Source organism: Vicia villosa, linkage group LG1 (genome assembly GCF_029867415.1).
Source record: "Vicia villosa cultivar HV-30 ecotype Madison, WI linkage group LG1, Vvil1.0, whole genome shotgun sequence".
Lineage (NCBI taxonomy): Eukaryota > Viridiplantae > Streptophyta > Magnoliopsida > Fabales > Fabaceae > Vicia > Vicia villosa.
Genome location: NC_081180.1, coordinates 154257128 through 154275987, shown reverse-complemented (window position 1 = coordinate 154275987; position 18860 = coordinate 154257128). Strand labels below are relative to the sequence as shown.

The 18860-nt window shown below is 35.5% G+C and overlaps 2 protein-coding genes across 2 annotated transcripts; both read right to left on the bottom strand.

Annotated features, from left to right (window-relative positions):
* Nucleotides 1-11553: 11553 nt before the first annotated feature.
* On the bottom strand, nt 11554-14599 carry LOC131657885 (calmodulin calcium-dependent NAD kinase-like). The gene is made up of 9 exons (XM_058927238.1): nt 14590-14599; nt 14317-14496; nt 13993-14216; nt 13677-13738; nt 13193-13414; nt 12963-13089; nt 12385-12707; nt 12071-12215; nt 11554-11820 (listed from the first exon to the last, which is right to left on the bottom strand). The coding sequence occupies exons 1-9, from the start codon at nt 14597-14599 to the stop codon at nt 11554-11556; spliced, it is 1560 nt and encodes a 519-aa protein (XP_058783221.1).
* A 1423-nt stretch (nt 14600-16022) lies between these two features.
* LOC131619298 (probable aquaporin NIP7-1) lies at nt 16023-17321 on the bottom strand. The gene is made up of 4 exons (XM_058890410.1): nt 17100-17321; nt 16667-16861; nt 16499-16560; nt 16023-16294 (listed from the first exon to the last, which is right to left on the bottom strand). The coding sequence occupies exons 1-4, from the start codon at nt 17319-17321 to the stop codon at nt 16081-16083; spliced, it is 693 nt and encodes a 230-aa protein (XP_058746393.1). The 3' UTR covers nt 16023-16080.
* Nucleotides 17322-18860: the final 1539 nt, after the last annotated feature.

Genomic DNA, 18860 nt, shown 5'->3' with positions numbered 1-18860 from the left:
AAGTTCTGATGGTATCACGCTCAGAAGCACTTCAAGGTCAGAAGATCAGAAGATGCTATGCACCAAGCTGTTTGACTCTGATGATATTCAAACGTTGTATTCACAAACATCAGATCAGAAGAAAGTACAAGTGGCAAGCTACGCTGACTGACAAAAGGAACGTTAAAAGCTACTAAAGGCTACGTCAGTAGACACAGCGTGAACAAGGCTCGAGGTAGTTGACAAAAGCGTATAACATTAAATGCGATGCTGTACGGAACACGCAAAGCATTAAATGCATTCAACGGTCATCTTCTCTAACGCCTATAAATATGAAGTTCTGATGAGAAGCAAGGTTAACGATCCTGAACAAATACAATTCAAATTAACTTGCTAAAACGCTGTTCATTCAAAACTCAGAATCTTCATCTTCATCAAAGCTCACTACATTGCTGTTGTAATATATTAGTGAGATTAAGCTTAAACGTTAAGAGAAATATCACAGTTGTGATTATCGCTTTTAAGAAGCATTTGTAAACTCTTAGAATTGATTACATTAAGTTGTAAGGAACTAGAGTGATCGTGTTGATCAGAATACTCTAGGGAAGTCTTAGGAGTGAACTAAGCCTAGAGTGATCGTGTTGATCAGTAGACTCTAGAAAAGTCTTAGAGGGTATCTAAGCAGTTGTTCCTGGAGTGATCAGTGTGTGATCAGAAGACTCTGGAAGACTTAGTTGCGGACTAAGTGGAAAACCATTGTAATCCGTGCGATTAGTGGATTAAATCCTCAGTTGAGGTAAATCATCTCTGCGGGGGTGGACTGGAGTAGTTTAGTTAACAACGAACCAGGATAAAAATAACTGTGCATTTATTTTTATCTGTCTAGTTTTTAAAGCTACACTTATTCAAACCCCCCCTTTCTAAGTGTTTTTCTATCCTTCAATTGGCATCAGAGCGCCGGTTCTAAGGTGCAAGCACTTAACCGTGTTTAGAAAAGATTCAGGAAGAGAAAAACGCTTCAGTAAAAGATGGTTGATGAAAGTGAAAAGTCTACACCTACACCTGCATCTACATCTGGCTCTGCTGAGCAATACAACGGTAACAATGGTTATACTAGACCGCCGGTATTTGATGGTGAAAACTTTGAATACTGGAAAGATAAACTGGAAAGTTACTTTCTGGGTCTAGATGGTGATCTATGGGATCTTCTAATGGATGGTTACAAACATCCAGTAAATGCAAATGGCGCAAAGCTGTCAAGGCAAGAAATGAATGATGATCAAAAGAAGCTTTTCAGGAATCATCATAAATGCAGAACTGTTTTGCTGAATGCTATCTCTCATGCTGAGTATGAGAAGATATCTAACAGGGAAACGGCCTATGACATATATGAGTCCTTGAAAATGACTCATGAAGGAAATGCTCAAGTCAAGGAGACTAATGCTCTAGCTTTAATCCAGAAGTATGAAGCCTTCAAGATGGAGGATGATGAAGACATTGAAAAGATGTTTTCAAGATTTCAAACTCTTACTGCTGGATTGAGAGTTCTTGACAAGGGATACACCAAGGCTGATCACGTAAAGAAGATCATCAGAAGCTTACCCAGAAGATGGGGTCCTATGGTGACTGCATTCAAGATTGCAAAGAATCTGAATGAAGTTTCTCTGGAAGAGCTTATCAGCGCCTTGAGAAGTCATGAAATAGAGCTGGACGCAAATGAGCCTCAAAAGAAAGGTAAGTCTATTGCATTAAAATCTAATATCAAGAAATGCACTAACGCTTTTCAGACTAGAGAAGAAGATCCTGAAGAATCAGAATCTGAAGAAGAAGATGAATTGTCCCTGATCTCCAGAAGGCTAAATCAACTCTGGAAGACCAAGCAAAGGAAGTTCAGAGGCTTCAGAAGTTCAAGGAAATTTGAACGTGGAGAATCTTCTGATGAAAGAAGATTTGACAAGAAGAAGGTCATGTGCTATGAATGCAATGAGCCTGGACACTACAAGAATGAATGTCCAAATCTTCAGAAGGAAAGTCCCAAGAAAAAGTTTCATAAGAAGAAAGGTCTTATGGCAACCTGGGATGAGTCAGAAGATGATTCAGAAGATGAGCAGGCCAACTGTGCGCTGATGGCGACAGAAGATGACGGATCAGAATCTACATCAGAATCAGATTCTGAAGAGGTATTTTCTGAACTTACTAGAGATGAGTTAGTTTCCGGTCTAACTGAACTTCTGGAACTCAAGTCTCAGATTAGTCTCAAATACAAAAAGCTGAAAAAGCAATTTGAATTTGAAACAAAGAAGCTTGAGTTGGAGAATTCTGAATTAAAAGAAAAACTTTTAAAATTATCCAATAATGTTGGATCTCCTTCTGATTCAGAAAAATCCACTCCTAGTCTAAACCATATTCTGAAAGAATATGATTTAAGTTTCAGGAAGTTCTTATCTAGAAGTATTGGCAGAAGTCAGCTAGCTTCTATGATATATGCTGTGTCTGGAAACAAAAGAGTAGGCATTGGTTTTGAGGGTGAAACCCCATACAAACTTGAACCTGTTAATGAAATGAAAATCACATACAAGCCATTGTATGATCAGTTCAAGTATGGCCACTCCCATGATATTAGGCACACTTCACATGCTCAAAGTTTTCACATAACACACACCAAAAAGCATGTGACACAAACTAGGAAATATCATGAAACTCACATTAAGAATTATCATGCTGTTCCTCCTATTGCTTATAATGTTAAACCCAAGTTCAATCAGAACTTGAGAAAATCTAACAAGAAAGGACCCAAAAAGATGTGGGTACCTAAGGATAAGATTATTCCTATTGCAGATATCCTTGACTGCAAAAAGGACAAAGCACAACATGTCATGGTACCTGGACTCTGGATGCTCGCGACACATGACAGGAAGAAGGTCTATATTCCAAGACCTGGTGCTTAAGTCTGGAGGAGAAGTCAAGTTTGGAGGAGATCAGAAGGGCAAGATAATTGGCTCTGGAACTATAAAGTCTGGTAACTCTCCTTCCATCTCTAATGTACTTCTTGTAGAAGGACTAACACATAACCTCTTATCTATCAGTCAATTGAGTGACAATGGTTATGATATAATCTTTAATCAAGAGTCTTGCAAGGCTGTAAATCAGAAGGATGGCTCAATCCTATTTACAGGCAAGAGGAAGAACAACATTTATAAGACATATCTGCAAGATCTTATGAGTCAGAAGGTGACTTGTCTTATGTCTGTTTCTGAAGAGCAGTGGGTCTGGCACAGAAGATTAGGTCATGCTAGTTTGAGAAAGATTTCTCAGATTAACAAACTGAATCTGGTCAGAGGACTCCCTAATCTGAAATTCAAATCAGATGCTCTTTGTGAAGCATGTCAGAAGGGCAAGTTCTCCAAACCTGCATTCAAGTCCAAGAATGTTGTTTCTACCTCAAGGCCATTAGAACTCTTGCACATTGATCTGTTTGGCCCAGTCAAAACAGCATCTGTCAGAGGGAAGAAATATGGATTAGTCATCGTAGATGATTATAGCCGCTGGACATGGGTAAAATTCTTGAAACACAAGGATGAGACTCATTCAGTGTTCTTTGATTTCTGCATTCAGATTCAATCTGAAAAAGAGTGTAAAATCATAAAGGTCAGAAGTGATCATGGTGGTGAATTTGAGAACAAATCCTTTGAAGAATTCTTCAAAGAAAATGGTATTGCCCATGATTTCTCTTGTCCTAGAACTCCTCAGCAAAATGGAGTTGTAGAACGAAAGAATAGGACTCTACAAGAAATGGCCAGAACCATGATCAATGAAACCAATATGGCTAAGCATTTCTGGGCAGAAGCAATAAACACTGCATGCTATATTCAGAATAGAATCTCTATCAGACCTATTCTAAATAAGACTCCCTATGAATTGTGGAAGAATAGAAAGCCCAACATTTCATATTTCCATCCTTTTGGATGTGTATGCTTTATTCTGAACACTAAAGATCATCTTGGTAAGTTTGATTCCAAGGCTCAAAAGTGTTTCCTTCTTGGATATTCTGAACGCTCAAAAGGCTACAGAGTATACAATACTGAAACATTGGTTGTAGAAGAATCAATCAATATCAGGTTTGATGATAAGCTTGGTTCTGAAAAACCAAAGCAGTTTGATAATTTTGCAGATTGTGATATTGATATATCAGAAGTTGTTGAGCCAAGAAGCAACGCATCAGAAGCAGAACTTCTCAGAAGCAAAGAATCTGAAGATCAAGTATCAGCTTCTCTGGAGGATCTAAGCATATCTGAAGAACCATCTGTCAGAAGATCATCCAGACTCATCTCTGGTCATTCAGAAGATGTCATTCTTGGAAAGAAGGATGATCCAATCAGAACAAGAGCATTCCTTAAGAACAATGCAGACTGTCAATTAGGTCTTGTATCTTTGATCGAGCCAACTTCTGCTGATCATGCTCTAGAAGATCCAGACTGGATAATTGCTATGCAAGAAGAACTGAATCAGTTTACAAGGAATGATGTTTGGGATCTTGTTCCTAGACCAGATGGATTCAATATAATTGGTACAAAATGGGTCTTCAGAAACAAGCTCAGTGAGAAAGGTGAAGTGGTAAGAAACAAAGCCAGACTGGTGGCTCAGGGTTATAGTCAGCAAGAAGGGATTGATTATACAGAAACCTTTGCACCAGTGGCCAGGTTAGAATCTATTCGTCTATTAATTTATTTTGCCACTCAACATAACATCACTCTTTATCAGATGGATGTCAAGAGTGCCTTCTTAAATGGTTATATAGATGAAGAAGTTTATGTCCATCAACCTCCTGGTTTTGAAGACTCTATGTCTCCTAATCATGTTTTTAAACTTAAGAAATCATTGTATGGATTGAAACAGGCTCCCAGAGCTTGGTATGAACGCTTAAGTTCTTTCCTTCTAGATAATGGTTTCACTAGAGGAAAAGTGGACACTACTCTCTTTTGTAAAACCTTTAAAAGGGATATTTTAATTTGTCAAATATATGTAGATGATATTATTTTTGGAACATCTAATGCTACACTTGGAAAGGAGTTTGCTGAGTCTATGCAGGCTGAGTTTGAAATGAGCATGATGGGAGAACTCAAGTATTTCCTTGGAATACAAATAAATCAAACATCAGAAGGAACGTATGTTCACCAAACCAAGTATGTGAAGGAACTTCTGAAGAAGTTTAATCTTCTAGACTGCAAAGAAGCCAAAACTCCTATGCATCCAACATGCATCCTAGGTAAGGATGAGGTAAGTAAGAAGGTAGATCAGAAGTTATACAGAGGTATGATTGGATCTCTTCTATATCTGACTGCTTCTAGACCTGATATTCTGTTCAGTGTTTGCTTGTGTGCTAGATTTCAATCAGATCCTAGAGAATCTCATTTAACTGCTGTTAAGAGAATTCTAAGGTATCTGAAAGGTACTACTAATGTTGGCTTAGTTTACAGAAAATCTAAAGAATACAACTTAGTAGGATTCTGCGATGCTGATTATGCTGGAGACAGAATTGAAAGAAAAAGTACTTCAGGAAGTTGCCAATTTCTTGGAAGTCATTTGATCTCCTGGTACAGCAAGAAGCAAGCAACCATTGCTCTATCAACAACAGAAGCAGAATATGTCGCTGCTGCTGGTTGTAGTACACAGATGCTCTGGATGAAGAGTCAGTTAGAAGATTATCAGATATTTGAGAGTAACATTCCTATATTCTGTGATAATACTTCTGCTATATGTTTATCTAAGAATCCTATTCTTCATTCAAAAGCTAAACATATTGAGATTAAACATCATTTCATAAGGGACTATGTTCAGAAGGGTGTTATATCTTTAAACTTTGTTGATACAGACCATCAATGGGCTGATATCTTTACAAAACCCCTGGCTGAAGATAGGTTTAAGTTCATTCTGAAGAACATCAGTATGGATTTATGCCCAGAATGAGAAGATGAGAAGTTCTCATGTATGAGTATCTTCTGAAATGAATGTGGAACATTTTTTTTAATCAGAAGTTCTGATTGAATTCTTTTAGAAATTATGATTCGGTTATTACTAACGTTTCATTGTCTAAGTTGATTCAGAACCTCGTTTAAAGCAAAACAGCTGTAACGTTTTATCTCGGGATGGTAAACCTGTCGTTACTATTCATGGATAAGCGTGCGTGCAGTTGAAGGGACGCCGACCATAGGTAACTGTGCTAGTCACCTCATTTGTCCTTATTATCTCTCCTCACGTCACGTAACATTAAATGCTATTCATCATTCGTTTCACTTTATTTTCTTTTAAATACTCTTCAAACTCTTCTCTTTCCCTCTCATCTCTCTCTGCATTCCTCATCAAGTTTTTCTCTCTCTCTCTTTCATATCAAACTCTACTTGTTCATTTTTCTGCAAACCCATCATGAACTCTTATCAAGCCCAGGAAATAATAACAAAAGGAAAGCTGTTGAAACATCACCTTCCAAACCCAAAAAGATCAAAATCACCTATGATCCTCTCAAGGTGAATCCTTTCGAAGCAATGTTGTCTGGAAACTATTCTAGACGTGTGTTTCATCCCCCTGGTGAAAGCCCTCCATCATCTCCATCTTCTTCCTCATCTTTCGACCTTCAAGACTCAGCTTCCTCTTCATCTAACCTTTCCTCTCCCTTAATCTCTTCTGAAGAAATCTCTTCATCTTCACCCGCTGAGAACGTTGTCTCTGGTAAAGATGGTGGAAGATCTGCATCAGGACCAAGTCTCCCTGATCCCTCGCCTGAAAGCCCAAGAAGCAGTCAATGAGGCGTTTCACTCCTTCATGGCATGCTGGCACAGACGTTGTCTTAGCTAGGGTCCTAGGATTTGGTCTTAGTAGTTTTATTTTCCTTGTTGCATCTGCTTGTTAAACAGCTTCTTGTAATCCTTTTTTGATTATCAATGAAAAACTTTCTTTGTTTTACATTCCAGTGACTCTATTTGTCGTTTTATGCATCTGAATCTTTTGAAATATGCTTTTTTGATGATATGACAAAAAGGGGGAGAAGATAAATGATAAATGATTTGATTAATCTATCAGTTGCTGGGTAAAGCTCCCACACATTCACTAACAAGAACTGCAAAGTTCTATATGGTTTAAGTGTTTTGCAGGTATACTGAAGAGAATCTTCAAAGCAAACACAAGAAGCAAAACCATGGAAACTGAAGCAAGCTGAGTGCTATCAAGCTTCAGAAAATCAGAAGCAAGAAAGAAGAATGAATCAGAAGCACTGATAATAGAATTTGATCTATATTTGTCTATTTATTCTGACAAAATTCTATTTGCTCTGATACATATAATGTTATGGCTCTAATACATCATTTGCTCTGATACATTATTTCAGCCTATATGGCTCTGATTCATATAATGTGTTCAAACATACATTTTACGTTCTAACTCGTTCATGCTGACTTTTGTCGTTTAGTTTTTGTTCTGTAACATTTCAGGATGTAGAGATGCTCAGATGATGCTCTGGTACATTCAACAATGTTCTGATACAAATCTAGCATGAAGTGATGTTGGTAGAAATTCAAAGCTCTGAAGCTATCCGAGGGAAGCAGAAATCAGAAGCTGCGAATATTCTAAAGATCCAGAAAACTCAAGTTCTGAAGCTGTCCTGAATGGAAGCAGAAATCAGAAGCTGTGAATGTTCAGAAGATCAAAGAAATTCAAGTTCTGAAGCTGTCCTGAATGGAAGCAGAAATCAGAAGCTGTGAATGTTCAGAAGATCAAAGAAATTCAAGTTCTGAAGCTGTCCTAGATGGAAGCAGGAATCAGAAGCTGTGAGTGTTCTAAGGATCTAAAGAAATTCTAGTTCTGAAGCTGTCCTATGGAAGCAGAAGTCAGAAGCTATGAATTCTCTGAAGACAAGAAGCTTATATGATCGTCTCTACCGAAATAATCAGGGAAGTCTTTTATTAAAGTTCTTCGAGTATTTATTTCAGGGGGAGATTATTTATCTCAGGGGGAGATTGTTAATCTCAGGGGGAGACATATTCATATGCTTATGCTATAGCTGTGTAATTTGTCTTTTGCCTACTATTCTTTCTGATCGCAAATTCATATCATTTATATATGTTTTTGTCATCATCAAAAAGGGGGAGATTGTTAGAACAAGATTTGTTCTGATCAATTATCTTAGTTTTGATGATAACAATAATATGAATTTTGCTTAAGATAATATGGTACTCTAATCCAATGCAATTTCCTTTTCAGGAAATATATATAAAGAGTACGCATAAATCAGCGCTCAGAAGCTTTGTCTCAAATGGTTCAGCATGCAACATCAGAACATGGTCTGGCAAGACATCAGAAGATGGTCGAAGCAAAATCAGAACATGGGTCTATGGAAGCATCAGAAGAACAAGAGAACAGAAGCACTGAAGTTCTGATGGTATCACGCTCAGAAGCACTTCAAGGTCAGAAGATCAGAAGATGCTATGCACCAAGCTGTTTGACTCTGATGATATTCAAACGTTGTATTCACAAACATCAGATCAGAAGAAAGTACAAGTGGCAAGCTACGCTGACTGACAAAAGGAACGTTAAAAGCTACTAAAGGCTACGTCAGTAGACACAGCGTGAACAAGGCTCGAGGTAGTTGACAAAAGCGTATAACATTAAATGCGATGCTGTACGGAACACGCAAAGCATTAAATGCATTCAACGGTCATCTTCTCTAACGCCTATAAATATGAAGTTCTGATGAGAAGCAAGGTTAACGATCCTGAACAAATACAATTCAAATTAACTTGCTAAAACGCTGTTCATTCAAAACTCAGAATCTTCATCTTCATCAAAGCTCACTACATTGCTGTTGTAATATATTAGTGAGATTAAGCTTAAACATTAAGAGAAATATCACAGTTGTGATTATCGCTTTTAAGAAGCATTTGTAAACTCTTAGAATTGATTACATTAAGTTGTAAGGAACTAGAGTGATCGTGTTGATCAGAATACTCTAGGGAAGTCTTAGGAGTGAACTAAGCCTAGAGTGATCGTGTTGATCAGTAGACTCTAGAAAAGTCTTAGAGGGTATCTAAGCAGTTGTTCCTGGAGTGATCAGTGTGTGATCAGAAGACTCTGGAAGACTTAGTTGCGGACTAAGTGGAAAACCATTGTAATCCGTGCGATTAGTGGATTAAATCCTCAGTTGAGGTAAATCATCTCTGCGGGGGTGGACTGGAGTAGTTTAGTTAACAACGAACCAGGATAAAAATAACTGTGCATTTATTTTTATCTGTCTAGTTTTTAAAGCTACACTTATTCAAACCCCCCCTTTCTAAGTGTTTTTCTATCCTTCAGTAGTGAGTTTTGATTTTCCCCCCTTAAAAAATTGTGATCTCCCCTTAACAAATGGAGATTCCCTCACCATAGACCATGGGTCATTATTTCACTTAGAATCTTCCTACGTGGCGTCCAGTTGGATTTTGATTTTATTTTTGATTTAATTTTTAAATTCCACGCGGCATTATTTTTTTTAATTTTTTTTACTTATATATATATATATATATCTATATCTATATATATATATATATATATATATATATATATATATATATATATATATATATATTTACTTTTTTTATTAATCCTTTTTATGTTTTCTTATATTTTCTAGGATTTAATATACGATACTTCCTACCAAATAAGCGAGATTTAATATTCTCCCCTTAAATTTTTTTTTTGATTCCCCCCTTAAGAAACTTAGATTCCAAATTGTGTCCCCCTGATGTTGACATGGCTAGGGAATCTTCACACTTGGCATCCCTTATGTTGATGACTGTGTATTGGATGCTGATTGGGCCTAGGGTTTTTGTTCATCCCTTTATTTTCTTATTTTCCCCCCTTAAAAACCTAGGTTTTCCATTGTTAACATTCATTCATTCTGCAGAATCGTTAACCAAAATGACGAAAAAGATGAACTCGAGGAAGAAAAAAATGGTGGAGAAGAAGAAGAGTCAGGTGAAGACGAAGAAGAAGACAGTGGTAAAGAAGAAGACGGTGTCGAAGAAGCAGAAAGCGGAGAAAAAGAAGACAATCGAAGGGAATGCGCAATCTTCAGGTAGCGAAGGGAATAAAGAAGATATATATCACAATTTAAGAAAATAGTTTTAATATTAATATGATTTATGAAAATCAAAATTTACCTCCCTCTTTTGTTTAGAATCACTTGTTCAATAGACTTGCAATTATTGAATGTTTGAGAGCATCTCGTGTCTAGGCATTAGCGATTGTGAAGGAGGTTGCTGCGAAGGTTGGACTTGGAAAAATTGTTGCATAGGTTGAAAGAACGGTAAAGCTTGAAATGTTCCCCGATCAATTTTTGGAGTTGCAAGATCTTATTGAGCAGGAGTCGAAGAAGAAGTCACTAGACTTGGATTTTTCTCTACCGAAAGGAGAGGTGGAACGTTGTGAGCTTTAGTGGTCGCAGAAGTGGGGTGACATTGAGCGGTAGGTCTGGTAGCATTCGATGTCACCATGGCTTAAAGAGTTCATTATCTGATCTGTTTGAGAAAGAAATCAATGTTTCTTGAGAGGAAGATCAATGATCTGTCCTCTGCGAATATAGATGGTCTTCGTAGAGAAGTGGCAGAAATCAAGAGTTGATTCTCACAAACGGCGCCAATGTTCTATTGTGGAAAAAAGTTGTAATGAAGTCTTCATGCGATGGAGCAAACTTCCGGTACGGTAGAACATGGGAATAAACCTACAAGGTTAGCACTCCAACTCCTAAGTCAGTTACTGAGTGAAAAATATTATGAGAGTGAGAATGAATTGAATTCTTGAAATGACGCGATCTGATATTTATATAGTATGAGCGGTTAAAACTTCCCGCATGTGATTCAACGCCTTAAGCAAATGGTCGTTTGATTAGATATCAACAATGATTGATGTAACATAGGGCGTAATCGTGTGTCCTCGACAGAGATGAAAGTCTACATGTTCGATGTGCCTTCCTCTTAAACACTTGTTATTGGATCTTAGATCTTCCAGACGGTTCAAAACAAATGTCAAATTTCTTAACCCTAACATCAAGTACATGTTGGTCGGTTGATTTGTTGTACAATAAAAGAAAACGATGATAGATTCTAATTTAAGCTTTGCACAAATTGGTTCTAAAAGCAATTTACTAACAAAACAATCAACATATGATATGCTATTTTTAAAATCTATTTTAAATACATACAAAGTTATTTGTCATCATAAGATAAAACTTGTATGCACATAATATGATGAGATTTAAGAGGAGGTGTTGTCTCACATCCATGAATCTAGCTCTCTATTTAGGGGCTGCATTTAGGTCAAATGCTATGATTGTTGCTCAATTTCATGAAGGAATATGCTATTGCTTGCTCAATTTCAAGAGTTTGACTACATGATGTTTTTTGTACATTTAGGTTAATTATCACATTAATACAACAATAATCAAAAAATTCTACTCTTAAGTTTCAAAAACCTATGAAAGCTCATGGATGATTTGATTTCCATCTTATGAACCTAATCTTAAGTGCTAAGTTTGAAAAACATTAAATATCACTGCTCCAACATTAAGGGAGCATTCTGGAGTGAAAATCTCTCAACCTTTTGAATTGAATACTTAAGCTCCTGTTGGATGTTCAACCTTGAAGGAGATAACACAATGTCTTTCCATATGGATCCTGCTTCACATGTTGGGTTAGGGTGCTTGTAAAGTTCATATATAGAATCAGCATCTTCATTCAACCTAGCCACTCTCTTCAAACAATCAATTTCATCTGGATCAACTAGCAATGTCTTGTCTCTGTCTTTCCATCCTATCAACTTTACAAATAGTAATCTCGTCAGTACTAGGTTATGATGTCGGACTTTTATGAAGAAAAAAATCCACCATAAAAATTATACTAGTCGTCATTTACTATAAAAAAAAAAAGTTCTCGAATAAGTGAGTTGAGTCTCAGACACTCATCAGGACCAAAACAGATCCCAAGGGTCAGAGAGTGCTGACATGACTAACGATATACTTGATCTTAATAGAAAGATTAAGAAAGAAGGTCAAGGAAAAATGTGTTACTTTGGGTGGGCCTTCTAAAGCATTTGTGCTGTATAGCCTTGCATTATCTACTAGTTGACAATAAGTCATAAATGCATCTGCAAATCTCTTGTGTGATTTCAATTGTGACTTCACTCTTACTGCCCTTCTACACATGATAGCTCTCCTGTTAGGCATTCAAAATTATTTGTTAGTAGTGATTTCAATCCGAGTTCTTCGTTGATCAGACTTTACTTACCTTTCAGTTAAACTCTAGATTACGAGACTTCCCTTTCTCGAGGATCGGACGGTTATAGCAAAAAAAAAATGAAGGTTTATTAATGAAGTGAATGTACCTTATGCCTCTAATAACAGCAAGGTAAGCATCACATACTACTCCAACAAGCTCTAACCTATATGGTTTCCTTTTTTTGCCACCAATTTGTTCAGGTTCTTCATTTTCAATTCTTTCCCAATAGTTCTCTGTTGTAGTTCCATCATCATTCACTTTGTAACCAGCTCCCATTCGGTAACGACGACGGTGGACATTCCTAGCCATTGTTATTGTTTGCACAACAAATGGTACCCAAGAGAATGTTCCATCCATAATCACATCTCTTCCTTCATTCAGTGCCGTTACCAGGAGCGATGAGGCTGCATCCGTTGATGATTGGTGTACCTATTTGCAACAACGATGACATTATCATATAGGAATAATGGGAAATCCAAATACAATAGATGTCTTTGAGGGCGTAAAAAAATTTCACTATTAAAGTGTTGCTAAAAAAGGCCTCATAAAATATTTTAAATTAATAGGTGTCGTAAAATATTTTCCACAGTTGAACCATGGTAAACCTACACAGAATCTCCGAAAACATAAGACGGCTCTGGGAATGTGGAAACAAAACAAAAAAACAAGTCTCAGTCTTCTCACCAATTCAGCCATTCGAATCATGTCATGATGACCTCTTGAACTAAGGGCCTTATAGATAACATCTGATTCTTTGAATGCATCTGCCTCAATGATAACAGCATTGCTAGCTGCTCCTACCCAAAAAGGCCTGTTCAAATTCAATTCATAAAGGAAACATTAATATTAAGTTCTTACTATTTGTTAATGATTCATTTTGTTCATACAAAGATATATATGATAATTTCTCTTACTCTTTGAGAATGTCTTTAAGAACAGTGCTCTTCCCAGCTCCCATACCACCACCCATGAAAAGGAGGACAGGACTCCTATCACTGTGAGCCACCGGAGCCATCACCTCGGTGCATCGGTTGTCATCATTCGATACAAGTCCCATTGCTCTCATCTCTTCTACTAATGTGTTGAAAACTCTAGCCACTTTCAAATTCTTTGTTACCCTTTCAACCCTTTGATCCCTATACAAATAATTGTATCAAAGAATAACTACAGATTTAAAAATCAAATGATTGACCTCAATTGGTTAATAAACTTTAGTTAACGACAAGTTGTTTTGGAAAACTCGAGTTCAAATCCTAACTAAAAATTTTTTTAGCTAGATTTTACAATCTTCAGATTATCAGAGTCAAACATCATTTTTATAAGATGATCCTCATATATTTAGTTCACAATTGGTTTGATTATATTTTTTTAGAGAATAATGGACAATAGTAAACAGACCTAGTTGCTGCCATAACTATGTGTTTGAACTTCTTTTTTGGCTCAGTGTCAGAGCTCAAGACCTGCAATGCAACAAAAAAGAAAGTTGTTTTACTTAGTATACTCTACTATACAATACAACCATTTCAATTAATGTGATTTATGTAAATGGGACAATAAGTATGAGTCTGCAAATCCTAGTTCAACGGATAGAAGCCCATATGACTAGGTTGAACGTCATCATCAGAATTCAAATCCTGATAGTCGCCGTTGTGTTTGTGATTTTCTAGTTATTATTACCATTTTGTCTACATAAAGAAAAGTCACTATGATATACCTGACTTATCAATAAATCACCAAGGCTCCAATGGAATGCAAAGTAACTAAGAATACATCTCTCAAACTCCTCGACAAGCTTAACAAAAAGTGAATCAGCATTTTGTTCATTTTCGAAGAAAGCATAGATATCATCTTCACATCCATCCGATTTTCTTATGTATTCAGAAGCCAGTTTACATAAATTAGGACAGTTCCTTTTATCCTTGAACCCCATTTGTCTAGCTGCAACAAATCAAACATTATATATAAATATATATCATAGATCCATTTGGAATAATTCACACACATGAATTAATCATTCATATTAAACTAAATTACGTACCTACGTAATGAGAGAATCTCTCAAGCTTTGGAGTTTGGCCTGCCTTTGAATATCTCAAACGCGGAATGATCTTTCGATCTCGAAACTTTTTTAGGCGATAATGCATTGCTGCAGCAATTATCAACCCAATGGAAGAGGCCACCACGATCTGTGTGACACTAGGCTTGCTGCCATTATACTCTGCATGTGATTAATTACTTTGCATGAGCAATATGTACAAACATTATTGATATGAATAATAAAAATTACATAAAAACAGCGATTTCGTTGTACCTTTCTGCATTTCGGTTAGAAATCAAAGACAGTTAGAAAGAGACCACCGGAGCTGTAAGAGAATGTGGTGGATCACTCAGTTTTGTGTCTCATTGCTTTTTTTGGTTTCCGAAGAACTTGATTTTCTTGTTAGCATGTTCAAGGAAATTCATAACACGTGGATGTACTTACTACGGTTTTGCATGTACAACATATTAATTGATCTCATTTTGACAAATTTATTACTTTTTATATTAGTGTATTTAGATTTATTTGATTTTAGTTTTTTTTTTTTTAACGATGAAATGAAATGCTATATTGTAAAATAAAAGGATAATTACATTTAGAAGGTTAAACCTGACCCATGCAAGAGAAAAGGAAAAAAATTAAGAGAAAATAAAAATAGAAGCATTTAATTTTTTGAGCTATTAAAACAAAAGTGCATAAGTAAATGATAAATGATTAAAATTGCGAAAATAGACTTGTTTAACTGATAATGTGTGTTTGAATGAATCATACAATGCCTTATTTATAGCCAAAGCTAGTTCTAGTGAGTACAACATGATTGGCAACAGAAACTAACTTCGTTAGCTATTCTTGCAGGTAGTGCGTAATTCCTCTTGTGGGTGGGTATATGTGGTGTGAAACCGCTTTTAAGAGCGTCTAAGGTGAGCTACATCACAAAGCCTCAAATATGTTACGGTTAAATTATGACAATATGACCTCATAATAGATTTGCCATGGTAAACCATGACTAAATAGAACCTCTAGTTGTTTTGTCACAGTTAAATCATAATTAACCTACTTAGAACCTCCTAAAACTTAAAACGACCTAGTAGTATTCCACATTTGGTATGTTTTACCCTATCTTTTGACATTTTCTATTTTTCTTGTGTGTGTCTTTGTCTCAAATCATGCCTTTGTAAACATAGTTGTTTCCGTTAGCGATGCTATAAACATGTAACAGCAAAACCTAGAATTGTCAAGTTCTAGGTGTCATTATCTAAATCTCTTATGACCTTCCGAGGACTTAAGAAAGATTTGACAATCTCATATGCGATTGATTGTCCTTCATTTGGTTACATGGAATTTGACTAAACCTTCGTTCAGAAGTTTTTTCAGTTAATAACTTCAAAAAATTGTAAACAAGTAGAAATTATTTATGATAACATAATATATATGCCATGATTGAAAACATATAAATTAGTAATCCATCTTAATATGAAAAGACAATTTTTTTGGCTACAAATCTTATAACAAAGACTACCAATTACATCCACAACTTATCAATAAACACCATTTGAAATTGCTTCTGTTCTTAAGACATATCTCTGTCTTAACCCTTCTACTAAGTTACATAACAAACTCCAATTTTTCTCTACTAGCAAAATCATGGGCTCACATCTCCCAAAGGAAAACAAAAGATACAATTAATATAAGCAATGATTGCTATTGATTCAGTGATTTCTTTCTTTGCCTTGGTCTAAAACCATGGTATTTCATGTTCATGTACTAACTTGCACAAAAGGGTATGGGATGACCAACTTCCCTCATGTTTGCGGAATTGCAATGTTGGTCTTGTAGACGTAGGAAACGAAACATTAGTGCTCCTGCAACAGCTCCTAAATTTGGGGCTAGAATGTATATCCAAATGTCCTTAAATTTCCATGACATAATTGCTGGACCTAGTGATCTTGCTGGATTCATTGATCCACCCGAAACCGGTCTGCAACAAAAATTAAAAGTACATTATTATTAGATTAAAGTGTGTCATGTTTAAGAGTAAGTTATAGAATTAATGAATGCAATGATCACCATCAATGTTATAAGCAAATACTATATTTTCAAATTTATTGAATAATTGATACATCTGGTATATTGAATAACTGATGTATCTGATTTGAGCAAATATCAATATGCAAGTAGATACCCTGTGATTAGTACAGCAAGCCCAATTGCAATTCCAGCAACAAAACCAGATAAATGTCCCACCTGCAAAATATTTATATGTTTTAGCTAGTAGAAAAGTGGAATTAATGTTCATTATAAAGGAACATAAATATGTAACTATTCTTCCTTAATTAGTACTTACTGATACAGATTGAGGTTCAGATGTCAAAGCTGTAACCAAAAACATGATGATGAATGATGCAATAAGCTCCACCCAGAAGGCAGAGTTGCAACCTTGGAGTGGTTGAGTCATCATAACATCTGATTTTATTCCATAGACAAGGCTACCAATATATGTTGCCATCAAAGAACCTATTGTTTGTGCTATTATGTAAATCGGAACCTATAAAATAAACAATAAGTTGGTAATAGTATATACGTACGATCTAAGAAGCACAGAACAGACACAGACACCAAACATGACATTGACACTGACACGTTAACATCGGTAATAATTTTACAAAATAAAAAAAATTGAAGATAATAACAAGTGTCGATGTTGAGTCAGTGTCAGACACACGCCTTTTTTTTTAGAGGTGTTTGAAATCAATTATACTATATTTTTGTTTTATATCAACTACCTTGAACCATGGAAATTGACCAATTGTTGCAAAGGCAATTGTGATAGCTGGGTTAACATGTGCACAAGAAATTTGGCCAATAGAAAAAATTATCACAACCACTGTTAATCCTGCTGTAGCTGCATACTCTAGAAGACCCACTGCATTGTCTTGGTGTTGTGTGCTTGCAATAATTCCACATACACAAAACATCAATATGAAAGTACCTATCACCTCTGCCATTACCTATATACACAAAAACATTTAATTAAAAAAAAAAGGTGATTTTGTAGTATAATCAAGAACAAAACACTTAGAAGTGTTGAATATACTATTACCATGCGAGCGAAATTTCGGTCAATTTTGTTGTGTAAGAAATGAAGAAGATAGGAGTTTTTGGCCAAAAGATAGGGATGCTGTGATGTAATTGCAGCTCTATAACCAATCTCTTTATCATCCCCAGATAAGCCACTACTTGAAGCATAATTTGAAACTTCAGGTGATGATGATGATTGTTTTTCAAATATGTCTCTCATTATCAAAAATATTTCATTAACTTTTAGTCTTCAATGAGATCTCATAGACATATATATAATTTATTTTTATGTTGTCATCGGTTACATGGAAGTGTCATGATGCAACAATCTATGGGGTAAGTTTTACAATGGTAGGAACTTTTTGTTGTTCACACGTATTTGGCTTGTGAAGGTTTTTTGAGAATTGCTTCAACTTCAACACACGATTCATGTGTTGCATGAAGTGAGATAGGGTCATAGGGAAGATCAATTTGTGTTTGTTAACTGCTCCAACTTAGAAAGTTAACTAATGCTTCCCAACAAATGTTAAATTGCTCTTACTTACTACTTATGCTTGACCATGTAGAATCCTAACTAAAATCAAGATCCCAACCACTTCCTTGTTGATAATATTTGTTACAATGTTATGTACACTATTGTTCAACCTTATGTTTTCCTACTTTTCAATTTTTCCATTTTCTTTTTTTTACTTATACTTTGTATTAGTAGGAATTGAATTAGGTACACATGAGTTTGCAACACTTACACACGTTGCGGCCCGACGCATTGATTGCATCTAAAAATAAGAGATATGCTTCTATGTAAACACGCTTAAATCTATATTCTTAGAAACATTCAATAAGAAGAAAAAAATTTAATTTATTTAAAATTTAATTTACTTTTAATTAGATTCATGGAAGTAATTGTGATAAGGAAGGAGAGAAAAAATTAATTAATCTATTTTTTAATTAATAAAAAATTGTGATTGATTGTGTGTAAAATCACATGTTATGGTTGTGTCTCTCTAGAAATTTTCCTTAAAAGTAATATAAGTTTTTAGTTAAAAACATTTAAAAGATGAATAAATGTCAGATGAACTAAGGTAACCGAAGACAAGTGAAATGAATCTTTTCGTATTTAACCAGTCTTTAAAAAGTTGTGGGAGTGTGAGTATCAACCAAAGATCAGTCAAATAAACAATTCAATCTACAAGACTTTTGTTTGATTTTTTTAGCTCCATCCATGAATAGAAACAATTGTTTTTCAAGAAAAACGAGTGGATAAAAAAACAAGAATATTCCAAACAAGATGAAAGAAAAGTCACACACTCTCTCTACGAGTTTAGCCAAATAATGATTATCATGACTATATATTTTAGGCCTCGATGTTTGGCTAGTAAAATACAAATTATGTTTACAAATATCCATTTTAAATAAATTTTATACACAATTAATTAAATTATTTAAATTATTGTATTCATCATTTA

Bases quoted from the DNA above. Each gene is read 5' to 3' on its own strand.
- LOC131657885 (XM_058927238.1), bottom strand. The intron at 14,217-14,316 runs GTACGTAATTTA...GATTTGTTGCAG, and splicing joins GAGATTCTCTCATTACGTAG to CTAGACAAATGGGGTTCAAG. The intron at 12,216-12,384 runs GTACATTCACTT...AATGCCTAACAG, and splicing joins GCTGTTATTAGAGGCATAAG to GAGAGCTATCATGTGTAGAA.
- LOC131619298 (XM_058890410.1), bottom strand. From the start codon at position 17,321: ATGGCAGAGGTGATAGGTACTTTCATATTGATGTTTTGTGTATGTGGA. The intron at 16,862-17,099 runs GTAGTTGATATA...TTTATTTTATAG, and splicing joins GTCAATTTCCATGGTTCAAG to GTTCCGATTTACATAATAGC. The intron at 16,295-16,498 runs GTATCTACTTGC...TTTTTGTTGCAG, and splicing joins CTTGCTGTACTAATCACAGG to ACCGGTTTCGGGTGGATCAA.